The sequence below is a fragment of the Hemitrygon akajei genome, chromosome 4 (assembly GCF_048418815.1).
Source record: "Hemitrygon akajei chromosome 4, sHemAka1.3, whole genome shotgun sequence".
Classification (NCBI taxonomy): Eukaryota; Metazoa; Chordata; class Chondrichthyes; order Myliobatiformes; family Dasyatidae; genus Hemitrygon; species Hemitrygon akajei.
This window is the reverse complement of record NC_133127.1, coordinates 38526187-38542494: the sequence shown is the minus strand read 5'-3', so window position 1 is coordinate 38542494 and position 16308 is coordinate 38526187. Positions and strand designations below refer to the sequence as shown.

Sequence of the window (16308 nt, the reverse complement as noted above, 5' to 3'; positions counted from 1 at the left end):
TGAGCAGGCCCAGGAAACAGGATGAAGAATCCTTTATGTCATACTTGGGAACCGTCCAATAATCTTGTAACAGCAGGATAAAATCTGTCCTTCAGTCTGGTGGTATGTTCTTTCAGGCTTTGGTATCTTTGGCCAGTGGGAGGGGAGAGAAGAGAGAATGTCTAGGGTGGGTGGAGTAGTTGATTATGCTGGCTGTTTTACTGAGGCAATGAGAATTGTACATAGAATCCACGGAGGGGGAGGCTAGTTTCCGTGATGTACAGAGAATCTCTTCTACTGTAAGATTTATTGCATCAAAGTAGGATCCTTTTAACTTAATATCAATTTGTAAGATGAAAGTTACTGCAGTAACACTCCAATAATCTGCTATACAATCACTCGGATATCCTGGCTTACTGGGTTCTTTGACACACGGGACGCGCACCAGAAACTCTACTACTTCAGAAGGCTGAAGAGATTCTGCATGTCTTCATTAGCCCTCACCAATTGTTACTAATGCATCATAGACAGTATCCTATCCATATTGGTGTGGCAACTGCTCTGCCCAAGACCAAACGAAACTGCAGAGAGTTGTGGACACGGCTCAGCACATCATAGGATCCAGCCTTACTTCCATGGAGTCTGCAATTCTCACTGCCTCGGTAAAGCAGCCAACGTAAACGAGGAACCCTCCCACCCCAAAACGTTCTGTCTTCTCCCCCTTGCCATTGCACAGAAGATACAAAACCTGAAAGCACGTACCACCAGACTCGAGAACGGTTTCTACCCTGCTGTTCTAAGACTATTTCAGATCTTGGAACAGCGGGATAGAAGCTGTCCTTAAGTCTGGTGGTACGTGCTCATTTGATAAAATGGTGTCTCGACATCATTCTGCCTCATCATCTCACTGGCACCTTATTGTCTGTACTGCTCTTTCTCTGTAACTGAAACACTTTATTCTCCGTTCTGTTATTTCTTTTCCCTTCTACAATGTAGATGCACTGATGCATCCCAGGCACCGCCGGAGGGCCTTGAGAGTGGTGGGAAGAGGGAGTTCTAACAGGGGGCGCATACGGTCGGGGTCAGGGCCAATGACCCCGTTCTCCACGACATACCCAAGGATAGCGAGTCGTGTGGTCCTGAACACACACTTGTCCTTGTTATAAGTGAGGTTCAAAGCTTCGGCCACATGGAAACCGTTTTACGCCCAGAACGCTTAGATTTGGACCCCCCAAGACCCTGAAGCAGCTCTTGCCTTTGAACACTGGCTTGTATGCTTCCAATCATACTTGGAGGAGGTTACATGCCACCCATATAGTTGGTACTTGTATTCGTGAGAATAATAAATCAATTTATCAGAGTCATCATGACTTCACGGGGGGAGTTTACTAATTTACCACACATGGGCCCAAGTTCCCTCACTCCCTTTAACCTCACTGTGCCTTGTTTCCTGCACTCTTTAAGATATTAATGTTCCAGTCCCCGTGCTCCCATTTCACTCACTGGAGCCCCATCTTCTACAATCCCTGTACCACACCAAGACTCTGGTTCCCATGCTGCCTTCTAACAACCTGGACTCTAGTTCCCATACCCCTTTTAAACTCACCAGTGTCTAGCTTCCCTTGCCAGTCACTTATCCTTCAATCCATGCCAGTCAAGGTGCTTACCTAAGCTGGTCCCATTTGCCTGCATTTGGCCCACGCCCCTTTAAACTTTTCCTGTCCACGTACATATCCAAATGAATAAAAATTGTGTTTTCTTTTTTGTCTTCCCCTTAAACTTACTGGGATCACTGGAAAATGTATCATACTATCATATAACATATTAATTGGGAATAACATCTACTAATCAAACACCACCAGTGTCCTGAGCTTGCTGAATGTTCAGAGTTTTACTGTATCTACAAGGAGCCCAGGTCTCAGGAGTTGCTATGTCAGAGTGAGGATCTGCAAACCTTTTGGGATTTTTTTTATTTAAAAAAAAACATCATTCATAAAGGAATTATATGCAAGAAATACAAGATGGTACCAGGTTTTCTTTTAGTAGAGGAGATTTTGGTCTCAACTGATTATTTGTGTCTGCACCTTTGTTTTGTGCAGTGAGGTCACAATGAGGCGCTTTGGGACAGTTTATTAGAGTCATAGAGAAATACAACATGGACATAGGCCATTCAGCCCAGCCAGTCCATGCCAACCACGTTGTCCAGCCAGCTAGTCCCAATTTCCTGTGTTCGGCCATGTACCTCCAAGACCTGCCTCTGCTTGGACATATCCAAGTGCTTCTATGATGCTGTTGTACACAGAACATAGAACATAAAGCAGTACAACACAGGAACAGATGCTTCGGCTCACAACATCAATGCCAAGAATGATGCCAAAGTAAACTAAAAATATCTGCCTATATATGAACCATATACTTGCATTTCCTGCATATAGAACAGTACAGTACTGGGCAGGCCAATCAGCCCACAAACTTGTGCTGACCTTGATGCTGAATGACACCAAATATATTCCTCCTATGTATCACATATATCCCTCCATTCCCTTCAATTCATGTGTCTATCTGTAGTACTGTGCACAAGTCTTAGGCATATATATATAGCTGCACAGAACTGTATTTCTCAATGTGTAGCAGAGAGCTAGTTTGTAAATCTGGCTGGAGCAAAGGATGGTGAGGGTGGAGTGCTGCGGGAGAGGTTTGGAACAGGTGGCAGAGAGGGAATGCCAGGGGCAGGGGATAGTGTGGGTGCAGACACACCCAGCCCTGAGACAGCAGGCAAGGTTATTTGATTCCAAACAACTGGTTTTGCAGAATGTCCTTCTGGTGCTTCCCACTCCCTCCCCTCTCCCTTCCCCTTTTCCCAACTATGATTCCCCTCTTCCTGCCCCTTTCCCTCTGTCCATCCACACTACAGACCCATATCAGAATCAGATTTATTATCACTCACATATGTCATGGAATTTGTTTTTTTCTTTGCAGCAACATAGTACAATACATAAATTACTGCAGTTCTGTGCAAAAATCTTAGGCACCATAGCTATGTAATTATGTGCCTAAGACTACTTAAACTACCTGCTCCACTGCTACCATGGTAACCTATCCCAGGCACTACCACTCTCTGATTAAAATTAAAAACCTGCCCCTCACGTTGCCTTTAACCTACCCCCTCTAAGCTTAAAAGCATGTCCTCTGGTGTTTGATGTTTCTACACTGGAGAAAAGATTCTGAGTGTCTATCATAGCTATGTCTTTCATAATTTTATGAATCCCTTCCTGCTTCAACCACTTCCTCTGATGGGACATTCCACATACTTTGTGTGGAAAAAGTTGCCCCTTGGATACTTTTAAACTCTTCTTCCTAAATCGCTCCCCGTTCTCATATTAAATTTGCTATATAAATGTAAATTGCATTATTGTTAAAGTTCAACTGTTAATCATACTCAGTGAATTTTCTCAATAGGTTACTGACACAGTGATAGAAAATTTGATCCCCTCCTTAAGCAAGTCCCCTGCTGGTGTGGAAGTTCTTCAAGTCTATCTCATTCTGCCAGAGCTCATCGAAGTCCAGAGAGAGGGGAAAAGCTCAGCAAAACTCACAATTCTTCTGAGTACAGCTATTGCGTCACTGGAAGAAAGCCAACTGAAGATCCTTGGTAAGAACACAAGGGGTTTTGCAAGCAATCCAGGGGACTCTAAAGTGAGAACAACATTTTGTCGATGCTGGGAATGTCAGATTAAAATAGAAGTGCTGGAAGCACTCTGCAATTCAGGCATGTATTAGAGAGACCATGCACAGACAAGTGAATGCATGAATGGAGAACAGCACAGCCCCTCGAGCATTCTGTCTATTCATAAAATCATGACTGGTCCAATTCTGCATTCCCATCTACCCAGGGTAACCTTTAACCCCTTTGCTCATCTATCCACTCTGCCTTAAAAATACTCAAAAGTCTCCAAAAGTTCTTAAGGATGAGAGTTCCAAAGACTCGTAGTAGGAAAAGTTTCTCTCTTCTCAGTCTCTAGTGTATGATCTCTTATTATTAAAACAGCATGCTGTCAAGACTTCTCCAAAAAGCAATGCCTTAAGAAGGCAGCATCCTTCACTAAAGACCCTCACCATTCAGGACATGCCCACTTCATCTTCCTCAGGGAGAAGATTCAAAGTCTAAAGACCCAGATCTAATGATTCAGGAACAGCTTCTTCCCATCTGCCATCAGATTTCTGATCAGTCCATGAACCATTGAACACCACTTTGTTAGTCCCTTTTTGTACTTAATTATTTTTCTGATTTATGGTAACTTTCTGTCTTTGCACTGTACAGTTGCCACAAAACAATAAATTTCACATCACAGATTAGTCATAATAAAGCTGATTCTGATCCTGACTCCTGGTTCCAGGTTCTCCCAAATGTGGAACATTCCTTCCACATCCTGTCAAAACCCTTCAGGATTTTATATCTCTTGGGTTTCTGAACTTCAGTGGATACAAGACTAGTTTGTCCAGCTTTTCTGGTTCTGATATCTGTTTGAATATCCACACAAACGTGCACATATCCATTTTCCTGTATCTACTACATCCTCCTGCAGCTTTTAACAACCTGTAGCACTTATTGCCCTCCCCACATTTGTTATTATCTGCTAAAACTTTTTCTGAAAATTCTTATGTCTGGATACCAACATTGGCAACAGTTCACTCTTTTCCTTCGACACTCCCTGCCTGCTTAGTTCCTCCAGCATTTTGTGTGTGTTGCTCATTCTTTTGTTGCTTTCCTTTAAACCAGAATCTTGGTGGAGTGACCTCGATGAGATTTTCTTCAACAAACTTGTGAACTTGTACAGAAATATATCTCACCACCTTCTTCTGGAGACTTCGGACATGCAAACAGCATTTTCTGGGGAATTGCACAGTTGTCTCTCCATTCTGCAGAGTCTTTACAAGGTAAGCTTGAGTGTGGCAAGTGTCTTAAATGCAACCGTATCCGTCCGTGCTGTAAAACTACTAACATCGCATGCGCAATGCAAAATGAGAAAAAAATCTTTCCATCCTCATCCCACGTAACGCCCAGCAAATGAAGAATCTCCCCTATCTCGGGATGGAAAATCCCCACGATACATGCAGCTGATTGCCGTTGGGAGCAGACTACTCCCTGTTCAGTGAGGGAATGGGGTGTTGTTGGAGGTATCCGCTTACAGCTTGTTCCAAGGTAATTCCAGGTCAGAGAGGTACTTGGGTCACTCTTTTAGCAGATTACTTTATTTCATTACACTTTTTTGGGGATCTTTCTGTGCACCACCACACAACCAGCAATGAAAGGATGGAGGAAGCGATCTGCTTTAGTTAAGATGATTGAACGTTAAACTAGGACACTCCTCCCCTCTCTTAAGATAGTGTAGCACTTATTTTGTATACATGTCATGGTCTGAGGGTGACGCTGGGGATGGAGGCAGTTGTATCCCATGGTAGGAGATTCTAGGACATGAGGGCATGACTTCAGGATTGAAGGACATCCTTTTAGAATTGAGATGTGGAGAAATTACTTTAGTCAGAGGGTGGTAAAAGTGTGGAATTTGTTGTCACAAAGGGCTGCGGAGGCCATGTCATTGGGTGTATTTAAGGCAGAGATAGGTTCTTGATTAGCCAGGGCTTCAGAGGGTATGGGGGGAAGGCAGGGGAGTGGGGATGACTGGAAGAATTGGATCAGCCCATGATTGAATGGTGGAGCAGACTCGATGCGTTGAATGGCCTGCTTTTGCTCCTATATCTTATGATCTATTGTTACTATGCAAGAATGGAAGAAATCAGTCAGACTAGTTGGTCTGGAGTCATAGAGTCACAGAGGCATAGAGCATGGAAATGGGACCTTCGGCCCAATTGGTCCATGCTGACCATGCTAGTCCCATACCCATTTGCTAGCGGTTAAGCCATCGCCTTCTAAGCCTTTCCTGTCTAAGTAGTTGCCCAAATAAATGTCTTTTCAAAGTTGTTATTGTACCTGCCTCAACCACTTACTCTGGCATAGATACCACCCTTTGTAAAAAAAAAGTTCCTATTAAATCTTTCCCCCCTCTCCTTAAATCTATGCTCTCTGGGTTGATTCCCCAAGCCTGGGGAAAAGACAGTGTGCTTTCATTCTGTGAGTTATATTACCCTCATGATTCTATACTCTTCTTTAAGAAAACATCTCTGTCTTCTATCCTCTAAGGAATTACATTCTAGTCTGTCCAACCTCTTCTTATAACTCCAACCCTCAAGTCCTAGCAGCATCTTTGTAAATCTTTTCTGCACTCGTACCAGTTATACATCTTTCCTTTAGTGGGGAGATTAAACTGAACACAATATTCCAAGTGCAGCCTCACCAGCATTTTGTACAATCAACCATCACCTGCCAACATTTATACTCAGTGCCCTGACTGATGAAGTACCGGGTGTCAAAATCCTCTTCATCACCCTCACGTATGTAAGGATAACAAGTTTCCCTCCCCAGAGACACTAGTAAACCAGGTGCCTTTTTCCCAATAATAAATGTATCAAAAGGGCAGGCAGGTAGGCAGAGGTAGTGGGGTGGCTCTGTTGTTAAACAATGCAATCAAATCCTTAGAAAAAGTTTACATAGGATTGGGAGGATCCTTGTGCGTAGAGTTAAGAAACTGCAAGGTAAAAAGACCCTGATGGGAGGTATATACAGGTCTCTAAACAGTAGCCAGGATGTGGGCTACAACTTACAGCGGGAGATAGAAAATGCATGTCAAAAGGGAAATGTTACGATAATCATGGGGGATTTCAATATGCAGATAGATTGGGAAAATCAGGGTGGTACTAGATCCCAAGAGAGAGAATGTGTAGTCTGACTGAAAGGTGGCTTTTTAGAGCAGCCTGTGGTTGAGCCCACTAGGGAAAAGGCTATTCTGGATTGAATGTTGTGCAATGAACTGGATTTGATTAGGGAACTTAAGGTAAAGGAACTATAAAGAGACAGTGATCATAATATGATAGACTTCACTCTGCAATTTGAGAGGGAGAAGCTAAAGTCAGATGTATCAGTATTAAGGTGGAGTGAAGAGAATTATAGAGGCATGAGCGAGGAGCTGATCAAAGTTGATTGGAAGGGGGCACCAGCAAGGATGAGGACAGAACAGCAATGGCTTGAGTTTCTAGGAGCAATTTGCAAGGCATAAGAATGAACATACACTCGGTGGCCATTTTATTTGTTTTAGGAAGTACCTAGTGAAGTGCCAGTGAGTGTGAATTTCTCAATCAATGGCGCAGAACTCTGAATGCTAGTCCAGTAACTTAGCCTCTAGATTACCGGACCCTTCAATTAATCAAGTGGTTTATACAGCCTTCATTGAAGGGAGTTTATGTGTTGGGTTTGGGAACTCAATGGATATTTTTGAAGATACTATATAATAATGGAGTATTGTGTTATGACTTTTTTCCCCTCTATTCACAGATAAATTCCTCTAGAAAACCTAAATACCAGGAGGAGAATTTCTACATCTCTCCGGCAGAAGTTTTTGGTCGCAAGCGCATCTCCTGTGTGAGTTCAGAAAACTGGTAGCATGTACTCAGAATCAGATTTATAATCATTGGCTTACATAGTTTGAATTTTGTTGTTTTGCAGCAGCAGTACAGGCATAGACATAAAATTATTATAAATTATTTAAGAAGTAGTGCAAAAAATGATAATGAGGTAGCATTCAGGGGTTCATAGACTATTCAAAAATCTGTTGGCAGAGGGGAAGAAATTGTTTCTGAATCATTGAGCGTGGGTCTTCAGGTTCTTGTACCTCCGCCTCCTCCCCCCACCCCCAGATAGAAGAAGGCATGTTCTAGACATTCACAGACCTTAGTGATGGATGCCACGCTCTTGAGGCACTGCCTCTTGAGGTTGTCCTCAAAGATGGGGAAGGTTATGCCTGTGGTGGAGCTGGCTGAGTTTACAATCCTCAGCAGTTTCCTGTGATCCTGTACATCGGAGTCTACATGCTAGGGTGTGATGCCCTCTAACGTACATCCATAGAAATTTGTAGGAGGCAAACATGAGGAAATCTGCAGATGCTGGAAATTCAAGCAACACTCACAAAATGCTGGTGGAATGTAGCAGGCCAGGCAGCATCTATAGGGAGAAGCACTGTTGATGTTTTGGGCCAAGACCCTTCGTCAGGACTCAAGGGTCTCAGCCCGAAATGTTGGCAGTGCTTCTCCCTATAGATGCTGCCTGGCCTGCTGCGTTCCACCAGCATTTTGTGTGTGAAATTTGTAAGAGTCTTGTTTTCAGATAAATTTATGACCAGTATTTATTTCAGATCACATCAATGGAGTACTTAGAATTAATTGAAATCATTAAAAGTTAGCAAAAAAATCATCATATTGTAGCGGTGTGAAATAACGTCACGGAGTCGGTGAGCTGCAGTTGCAAAAGAGATTTATTCGAACTTCGTGGCCTCACTTTAAAGCCTTCCTGATCCCGCCCTCCCCGGGTGGGAATGCTGTAGGGGGCGCGTATTCACAGTCCCGTCCCACGTGCGGGCTTTTCCCCTTGCTGGTGAAGCAGACTTGGCGCCCTTTTTGGGACCGGCCTCAATGCCGGCGCGCGCCGCTTTGTGAGCCGGTTCGAGTGCGCTGGGAAGTGGGTCGCCACATAACCCCGCCCCCAGAACCAGCGATACACCCCCCAATGTCCACAGTCTGGGTCGGACTCTGTTTGGGAGGTCTGCCTCTGCGCCGCGGTGCCTGAATCTCGACCGGCTGCGCCAAGTCCACATGGGCTGGTTTGAGTCGGTCCACTGTGAAAACCTCCTCTCTCCCCCCAATGTCCAGCACAAATGTGGACCCGTTGTTTCTGAGTACCGTAAACGGCCCCTCGTAGGGCCGTTGCAGCGGTGGCCGATGCCCGCCCCTTCGTACAAACACAAACTTACAGTTCTGCAGGTCTTTGGGTACGCAGGTCGGGTTCTGCCCATGCTGCGAAGTGGGTATGGGGGCCAGGTTACCGAGCCTCTCGCGTAGTCTGCCCAGGACTGCTGCGGGTTCTTCCTCTTGCCCCCATGGGGCTGGTATGAACTCCCCTGGGACGACCAGGGGTGCGCCGTACACCAACTCGGCCGACGAGGCATGCAGATCGTCTTTGGGCACCGTGCGGATTCCGAGTAGGACCCAGGGAAGCTCGTCCACCCAGTTAGGCCCTTTGAGGCGGGCCATGAGAGCCGACTTCAGGTGACGGTGGAAACGCTCCACCAGTCCGTTCGACTGTGGGTGGTAGGCAGTTGTGTGGTGCAGCTTGTGTTCCTAAAAGGCTGGCCACAGCTGACCACAGGCTGGAGTTGAACTGGGCGCCTCTGTCGGAGGTAATGTGGGCCGGTACACCAAAGCGAGATACCCAGTTGGCAATCAGTGCCCGGGCGCAAGATTCGGAAGTGGTGTCGGTGAGCGGGACCACCTCTGACCATCTTGTGAACCGGTCCACGATAGTGAGTAGGTGCTGCGCTCCTCGCGACACTGGCAGGGGGCCCACGATATCCACGTGAATGTGGTCGAAATGCCGGTGGGTGGGGTGGAACTGCTGCGGCAGAGCTTTGGTGTGCCGCTGCACCTTGGCCGTCTGGCAGTGCATGCATGTTCTGGCCCATTCACTGACCTGCTTGCGGAGTCCGTGCCAAACGAACCTGTTGGAGACCATCCAGACGGTTGTCCTGATGGAGGGGTGCACTAAGTTATGAATGGAGTTGAAAACACACCACCGCCAGGCTGCCGGGACGATGGGGCGGGGTTGGCCGGTGGCGACGTCACAGAGTAGGGTCCTCTCACCTGGGCCTACGGGGAGGTCCTGGAGCTGCAAACCGGAGACTGCGGTTCTGTAACTAGGGATCTCCTCGTCTGCCTGCTGCGCCTCCGCCAGTGCTTCATAGTCTACCCCCTGGGACAGGGCTTGGATGTTAGGGCGAGAGAGAGCGTTCGCCACAACATTGTCCTTTCCCGAGACATGCCGGACATCCGTCGTGTATTCAGAGATGTAGGACAGATGTTGCTGCTGGCGGGACGACCAGGGGTCGGACACCTTCGTGAACGCAAAGGTAAGCGGTTTGTGGTCCGTGAACGCGGTGAAGGGCCTACCTTCTAAGAATTACCTGAAATGCCGGATTGCCAGGTAGAGCGCCACAGTTCCCGGTCAAAAGCACTGTATTTGAGCTCGGGTGGTCGCAGGTGTTTGCTGAAAAACGCCAGGGGTTGCCAGCGACCCTCGATGAGTTGCTCCAGTACCCCACCGACTGCCGTGTTAGATGCGTCCACTGTGAAGGCGGTAGGGACGTCCATTCTGGGGTGCACTATCATCGCTGCGTTCGCCAAGGCTTCCTTCGTTTGAATGAAAGCGGCGGCGGACTCCTCGTCCCAGGTAACGTCCTTGCCCGGACCCGACATCAGGGCGAATGGGGGCGCATGATTCGGGCAGCTGAAGGGAGGAAGCGGTGGTAGAAATTCATCATACCCACGAATTCCTGCAGGCCTTTGATTGTGGTGGGTCGGGGGAAATGGCGGACTGCGTCTACCTTAGCGGGCAGAGGGGTTGCCCCGTCTTTAGTAATCCTGTGGCCCAGGAAGTCGATGGTGTCGAGCCCGAACTGGCATTTGGCCGGGTTGATTGTTAGACCATACTCACTCAGTCGGGCGAAGAGTTGTCGGAGGTGGGACAGATGCTCCTGACGACTGCTGCTGGCTTTGAGGATATCGTCCAAATAGATGAAAGCGAAGTCCAGGTCACGTCCCACCGCGTCCATTAACCGCTGAAACGTCTGTGCGGCATTCTTCAGGCCGAACGGCATGCGGAGGAACTCAAAAAGGCCGAACGGGGTGATGAGTGCCGTTTTGGGGACGTCGTCCGCATGCATCGGGATTTGATGGTATCCTCGGACGAGGTCTACCTTGGAGAAGATCCGTGCGCCGTGCAGGTTTGCTGCAAAATCCTGTATGTGCGGCACAAGGTAGCGGTCCGGTGTTGTAGCCTCGTTCGGCCTGCGGTAGTCGCTGCATGGTCTCCAGCCCCCTGTCGCTTTGGGCACCATGTGCAGGGGGGAGGCCCATGGGCTGTTGGACCTCCGTATGATCCCCAATTCCTCCATCCTCTTGAACTCCTCCTTCGCCAGTCGGAGCTTGTCCGGGGGAAGCCTTCGAGCACGGGCGTGGAAGGGTGGTCCTTGTGTCGGGATGTGGTGCTGTACGCCGTGTCTGGGCATGGCTGCCGTGAACTGCAGTACCAGAACCGATGGGAAATCCGCCAGGACCCTGGTGAAGTCATTGTCGGACAGCATGATGGAGTCTAGGTGTGAGGCTGGCAACTGGGCTTCTCCCAGGGAGAACGTCTGAAAGGTCTCGGCGTGGACCAGTCTCTTCCTTGGCAGGTCAACCAGTAGGCTGTGAGCCCGCAAAAAATCCGCTCCCAGGAGCAGTTGGGCTATGGCGGCTAGTGTGAAGTCCCACGTGAACCGGCTGGAGCCGAACTGTAGCCAAACCGTACGGGTGCCGTAGGTCCTTACTGTGCTGCTGTTCACGGCCCTCAGGGGGGGACCCGGTGCCCTGTTGCGGGTGTCATAACTCGTCGGAGGTAAGACGCTGATCTCGGCACCGGTGTCGACCAAAAAACGGCGTCCCGACCTCTTGTCCCACACATATAGGAGGCTATCCCGATGGCCAGACGCCGTAGCCATCAGCGGCAGCTGGCCCTGGCGTTTCCCGGGAACTTGCAGGGCGGGCTACAGCAGCAGGCTTCTGCGCCCCACCGCTGGTGGTAGAAGCACCATTGTTTGTTGGTCTCCTCACCCCTGCCTCTGGGGTTAGCGGGCTCTGTGGCCGGGCCTGGACTGGTTTGCTGCTGGGAGCGTGGCCGGGTGATCAGTGAGATGGACGCCCCACTCACCTTCTCGGCGTTCCACAGCAAGTCTGCCCGGGCTGCCACCTTCCGGGGGTTGCTGAAATCCGCGTCGGACAGCAGCAGGCGTATGTCCTCGGGCAGCTGCTCCAGGAATGCCTGCTCAAACATGAGGCAGGTGTGTGTCCACCGGCCAGAGACAACATCTCATTCATTAAAGCCGATGGAGGTCTGTCTACCAAGCCATCCAGGTGCAATAAACGGGCAGCCCGCTCACACCGTGAGAGTCCGAAAGTCCTTATGAGTAGGGCTTTGAAGTCCGTGTATTTGCCGTCCTCCGGGGGCGACTGTATGAACTCCTCAACCTGGGTGGCTGTCTCCTGGTCGAGGGAGCTCACCACGTAGTAGTAACGTGTGTCCTCTGAGGTTATCTGCCGAATGTGGAATTGGGCTTCTGCTTGCTGGAACAATAGGTGAGGTTGCAGCGTCCAGAAGCTTGGCAGTTTCAACGAAACTGCATGAACAGATGCGGCGTCGTTCATCACCAGTCCAAATATCGTTTGGACCGTCGGGGTGACCAATTGTAGCGGTGTGCTACACGCAGCGCTAAAATAATGACTCGGAGTCGGTAAACTGCAGTTAAAGAAGATTTTATTCAAACTTTGTGGCCTCGCTTTAAAGCCTCCCTGATCCCGCCCTCCCCGGGCGTGGATGCTGTAGGGGACACGTATTCACAGTCCCGCGCGAGCTTTTCCCTTTGTTGGTGAAGCAGACCTGGCGCCCTTTTGGGACTGGCCTTTGTGCCGGCGCGCTGGCTATTTGTGAGCCGGTTCGAGTGCGCTAGGAAGTGGGTCGCCACATCGCCACAAAACCATTTTTTTTTGGCCTTCTTGTTTTCCTTCTAATTTTCAGGCCTGTAATCCCAATTGAAATGAATATGGTGTCAGGTCCTGTTCTGAGTCTGATCAAGCCAGTGCCCCCAGTACACTTCAGTGACGGAGACAACAACACCTGTCACTCCTGAAGCTCTGTGTTGGCATCATTGAATCCAGCTAGTGAAACTTCACCGTAGATTTTCCCTACATCTTAGATGTAGATCTATAATATTCCCTATAAATGTAATGCTTAACCCCTCCATTCCCCATTCCCTTTTCCCTCTCTCACCTTATCTCCTTACCTGCCCATCACCTCCCACTGGTGTTCCTCCCCTTTTCTTCCCTCCATGGCCTTCTGTTCTCTCCTATCAGATTCCCCCTTCTCCAGCCCTTTATCTCTTCCAGCAATCAACTTTCCAGCTCTTTACTTCATCCCTCCCCCACTCCCAGTTTCACTTATCACCTTGTGGTTCTTCCTCCCCTGCCCCACCTTCTAATTCTGACTCCTTGTCTTTTTTTCTCCAGTCGTGATGAAGGGTCTCGGCCCGAAACATCAACTGTACTCTTTTCCATAGATGCTGCCTGGCCTCCTGAGTTCCTCCAGCATTGTGTGTATGTTGCTAATATTCCCTGTGAATGTTTAAGATGAATATTTAACAAGAATAGATTCAGGTAATATCAACAAAAAATGGTGGAAATGCTCAGCAAGTTAGTCGGCATAGCTAGACAGTCTTTTTCCCAGGGTTGGGGAATTAAAACAAGGGGTGGGGGGCAAAGTTAAGGTGAGAGGAGAGCTGTTTAACAGGAGTTTGTGGAGCAACATTTTTTTTTACAAAAGTGAGCGGTACATGTGTGGAATGAGCCACCAGAGGAAGTGTTTGAGTCAGGTACGATAACAACTTTTAAAAGACAATTGAATAGGATAAGACAATGGATAGGGAAGGCTTGGAAGGATAAGGACCAATGCAAACAGGACCAGCTTGATTTGGCAGCTTGGTTGGCATGGGGCAGTTGGGTTGAAGTGCTTGTTGCATGAATCTCTGTCTCCATGGCGAGAGAAATGGAGATAATATTTAGGTCCAGTGACCTTTCATCAGAAGTTAGAAAATAAGTGTGCCTTAAAGTTCAAAATTCAAAGTAAATTTATTATCAAAGTACAGATATATCACCGTGTACAACCCCGGAGATTGGCTTTCATGCGGGCATACACAGTAAATCCAGGAAACACAGTAGAATCAGTGAAAGGCTGCACCCAACAGGACTGACAAACAACTGTGCAAATACAAAAGGAAAAATATAATAACAACAATAATAAGTAAGAATGGCAAGAGGTAAAGAGAGAGCAAAGGGAATATACATCGTGTGCCTAATAAAATGGCCACTGAGTGTACACTCGTGGTCTTAAACTGCTGTAGCCCATCCACTTCAAGGTTTGATAGTTGTGCACTCAGAGATGCTCTTTCGCACATCACTGTTGTAATGTGTGTTAATTTGAGTTACCTTTGCCTTCCTGTCAGCTTGAACCTGTCTGGGCATTCTCCTCTGACCTCTCATATCAAGGCATTTTCACCCACAGAACTGCCACTCACTGGATTTTTTTTTTGTTTTCACACCATTCTCTCTAATCTCTAGATACTTTTGTGTCTGAAGATCTCAGGAGATCAGCACTTTCTGAGATACTCAAACCACCCCATCTCGCACCAACAGTTATTCCATGGTCAGAGTCATTTAGATCATAATTTGTTCCGATGTGCGGCCTGAACAACAGCTGAACATCTTGAACATGGCTGCAAGTTCTAATGCATTGAGTTGATGCGACATGATTGGCTGATTAAATATTTGTGTTAACAAGCAGGTGTACCTAATAAAATGGCCACTGGATGTCTAAATCTCAAGTATTAATTTGTTATTTTTTTGTTTCACAGAAGGCTTTGTTGGAACTAATTCCCTACTCTTGTATTTTTACTATGGAAAACAAAATTAACATTTTCCAGAGACTTTCTCGCCTGAGAATTTGTGTAAGTCTTATTTTATTGGTCTGGTTTGTTACATAATAAAAGTTTTTTTGTTAGCCTGGGAAAAGTTGTGAAATCGTACATTATTTCTTCCAGCATGGAGAACTCATCGATGAGAGTATTATATTTAACAATACTATGGCCAACAATATATCTGATGAATGTTTTAACTTTGAATCCCCTGAGAACATTGTTGCCTCAGCTGGGGACAATTATATATCTACTGGGATTATTGATGGCTCAGCTGGAAACACTGAAGCATCTACTGGGATTATTGATGCCTTAGCTGGGAACACTGAAACATCTACTGGGATTATTGATGCCTTCACTGGGAACACTGAAACATCTACTGGGATTATTGATGCCTCAGCTGGGAACACTGAAACATCTACTGGGATTATTGATGCCTCAGCTGGGAACACTGAAACATCTACTGGGATTATTGATGTCTCAACTGGGAACACTGAAACATCTACTGGGATTATTGATGTCTCAGCTGGAAACACTGAAACATCTGCTGGGATTATTGATGTCTCAGCTGGAAACACTGAAACATCTACTGGGATTATTGATGCCTTCACTGGGAACACTGAAACATCTACTGGGATTATTGATGTCTCAGCTGGAAACAATGAAACATCTACTGGGATTATTGATGTCTCAGCTGGAAACACCGAAACATCTACTGGGATTATTGATGTCTCAGCTGGAAACACCGAAACATCTACTGGGATTATTGATGCCTCAGCTGGAAACACTGAAACATCTGGGAATATTGGTGTCTCAAATTGGAATACTGTTTTATCTACTGGGATTGTTGATGTCTCAACTGAGAACAGTGATGCATCTACTTGCATCGTCGATGCTTCCAGTGTGAACACTGAGGCCTCTAGACAAGACATCAGTGTATTTACTGAGGTCACTGATAGTTTGGACATTGATACTTCTATCATTATAACTTGCACACCAACTGGAACTGCTGATATCCCAAACAGGAACACTGAGGACATTATTCAGATCATTGATGGTTCACCTGCAATCTCCAAGCCATCTACTAGGATCACTGATACTTCTACTGAAATTGATGCATCTGCTGGGAATATTGAAACATCTACCGGGATGATTGATGGACCGACTGGTAATGTTGAAACAGCTGTTGAAATCAATGTTGTGCCTTCTGAGAATAAAATGGGATCCCTTGAACTGAGTGCTGGACCTACTAGGAACACTGAAACATTCACTGAAGTCATGGAAGTTCCTACTGAGAACAGTGCAATATCTGCTGGATCTATTTTTACTTTTGATGAAGACTTTGAAATGTTTGATGAAGAGGTTGAAATGTTTGATGAAGAGGTTGAAATGTTTGGTGAGAGCATTTCTAACTCTCAAACTGCATTATTGATTGAATTGTTATACACAATTTTCAAACCAAAATACGCTCTACGTATCAACAGAGAAGATATCATTCAAAGCACTTTGGCACAATTACGACTCTATGATACAAGCACGTTCCGTGATGCATTACAGGTAAAATTATATATATTTTTTATTGTGTATAAGATCTTGATGTGTGTAA

General features: G+C 46.8%; 2 protein-coding genes across 2 annotated transcripts in view; both read left to right on the top strand.

Annotated features, from left to right (window-relative positions):
• Positions 1-15736, top strand: part of LOC140725996 (probable E3 ubiquitin-protein ligase HERC4) — a 61606-nt gene extending 45870 nt beyond the window's left edge. The window contains exons 12-17 of the mRNA XM_073041896.1: positions 3439-3631; positions 4760-4917; positions 7430-7516; positions 14643-14735; positions 14829-15638; positions 15728-15736. Of these exons, the coding sequence (XP_072897997.1) occupies positions 3439-3631; positions 4760-4917; positions 7430-7516; positions 14643-14735; positions 14829-15638; positions 15728-15736 (1350 nt within the window). The remainder of the gene's footprint in view (positions 1-3438; positions 3632-4759; positions 4918-7429; positions 7517-14642; positions 14736-14828; positions 15639-15727) is intronic.
• Positions 15040-16308, top strand: part of dapp1 (dual adaptor of phosphotyrosine and 3-phosphoinositides) — a 149456-nt gene continuing 148187 nt past the window's right edge. Inside the window, exon 1 of the mRNA XM_073042391.1 lies at positions 15040-16259. Coding sequence (XP_072898492.1) covers positions 15852-16259 — 408 coding nt within the window. The 5' untranslated portion in view covers positions 15040-15851. The remainder of the gene's footprint in view (positions 16260-16308) is intronic.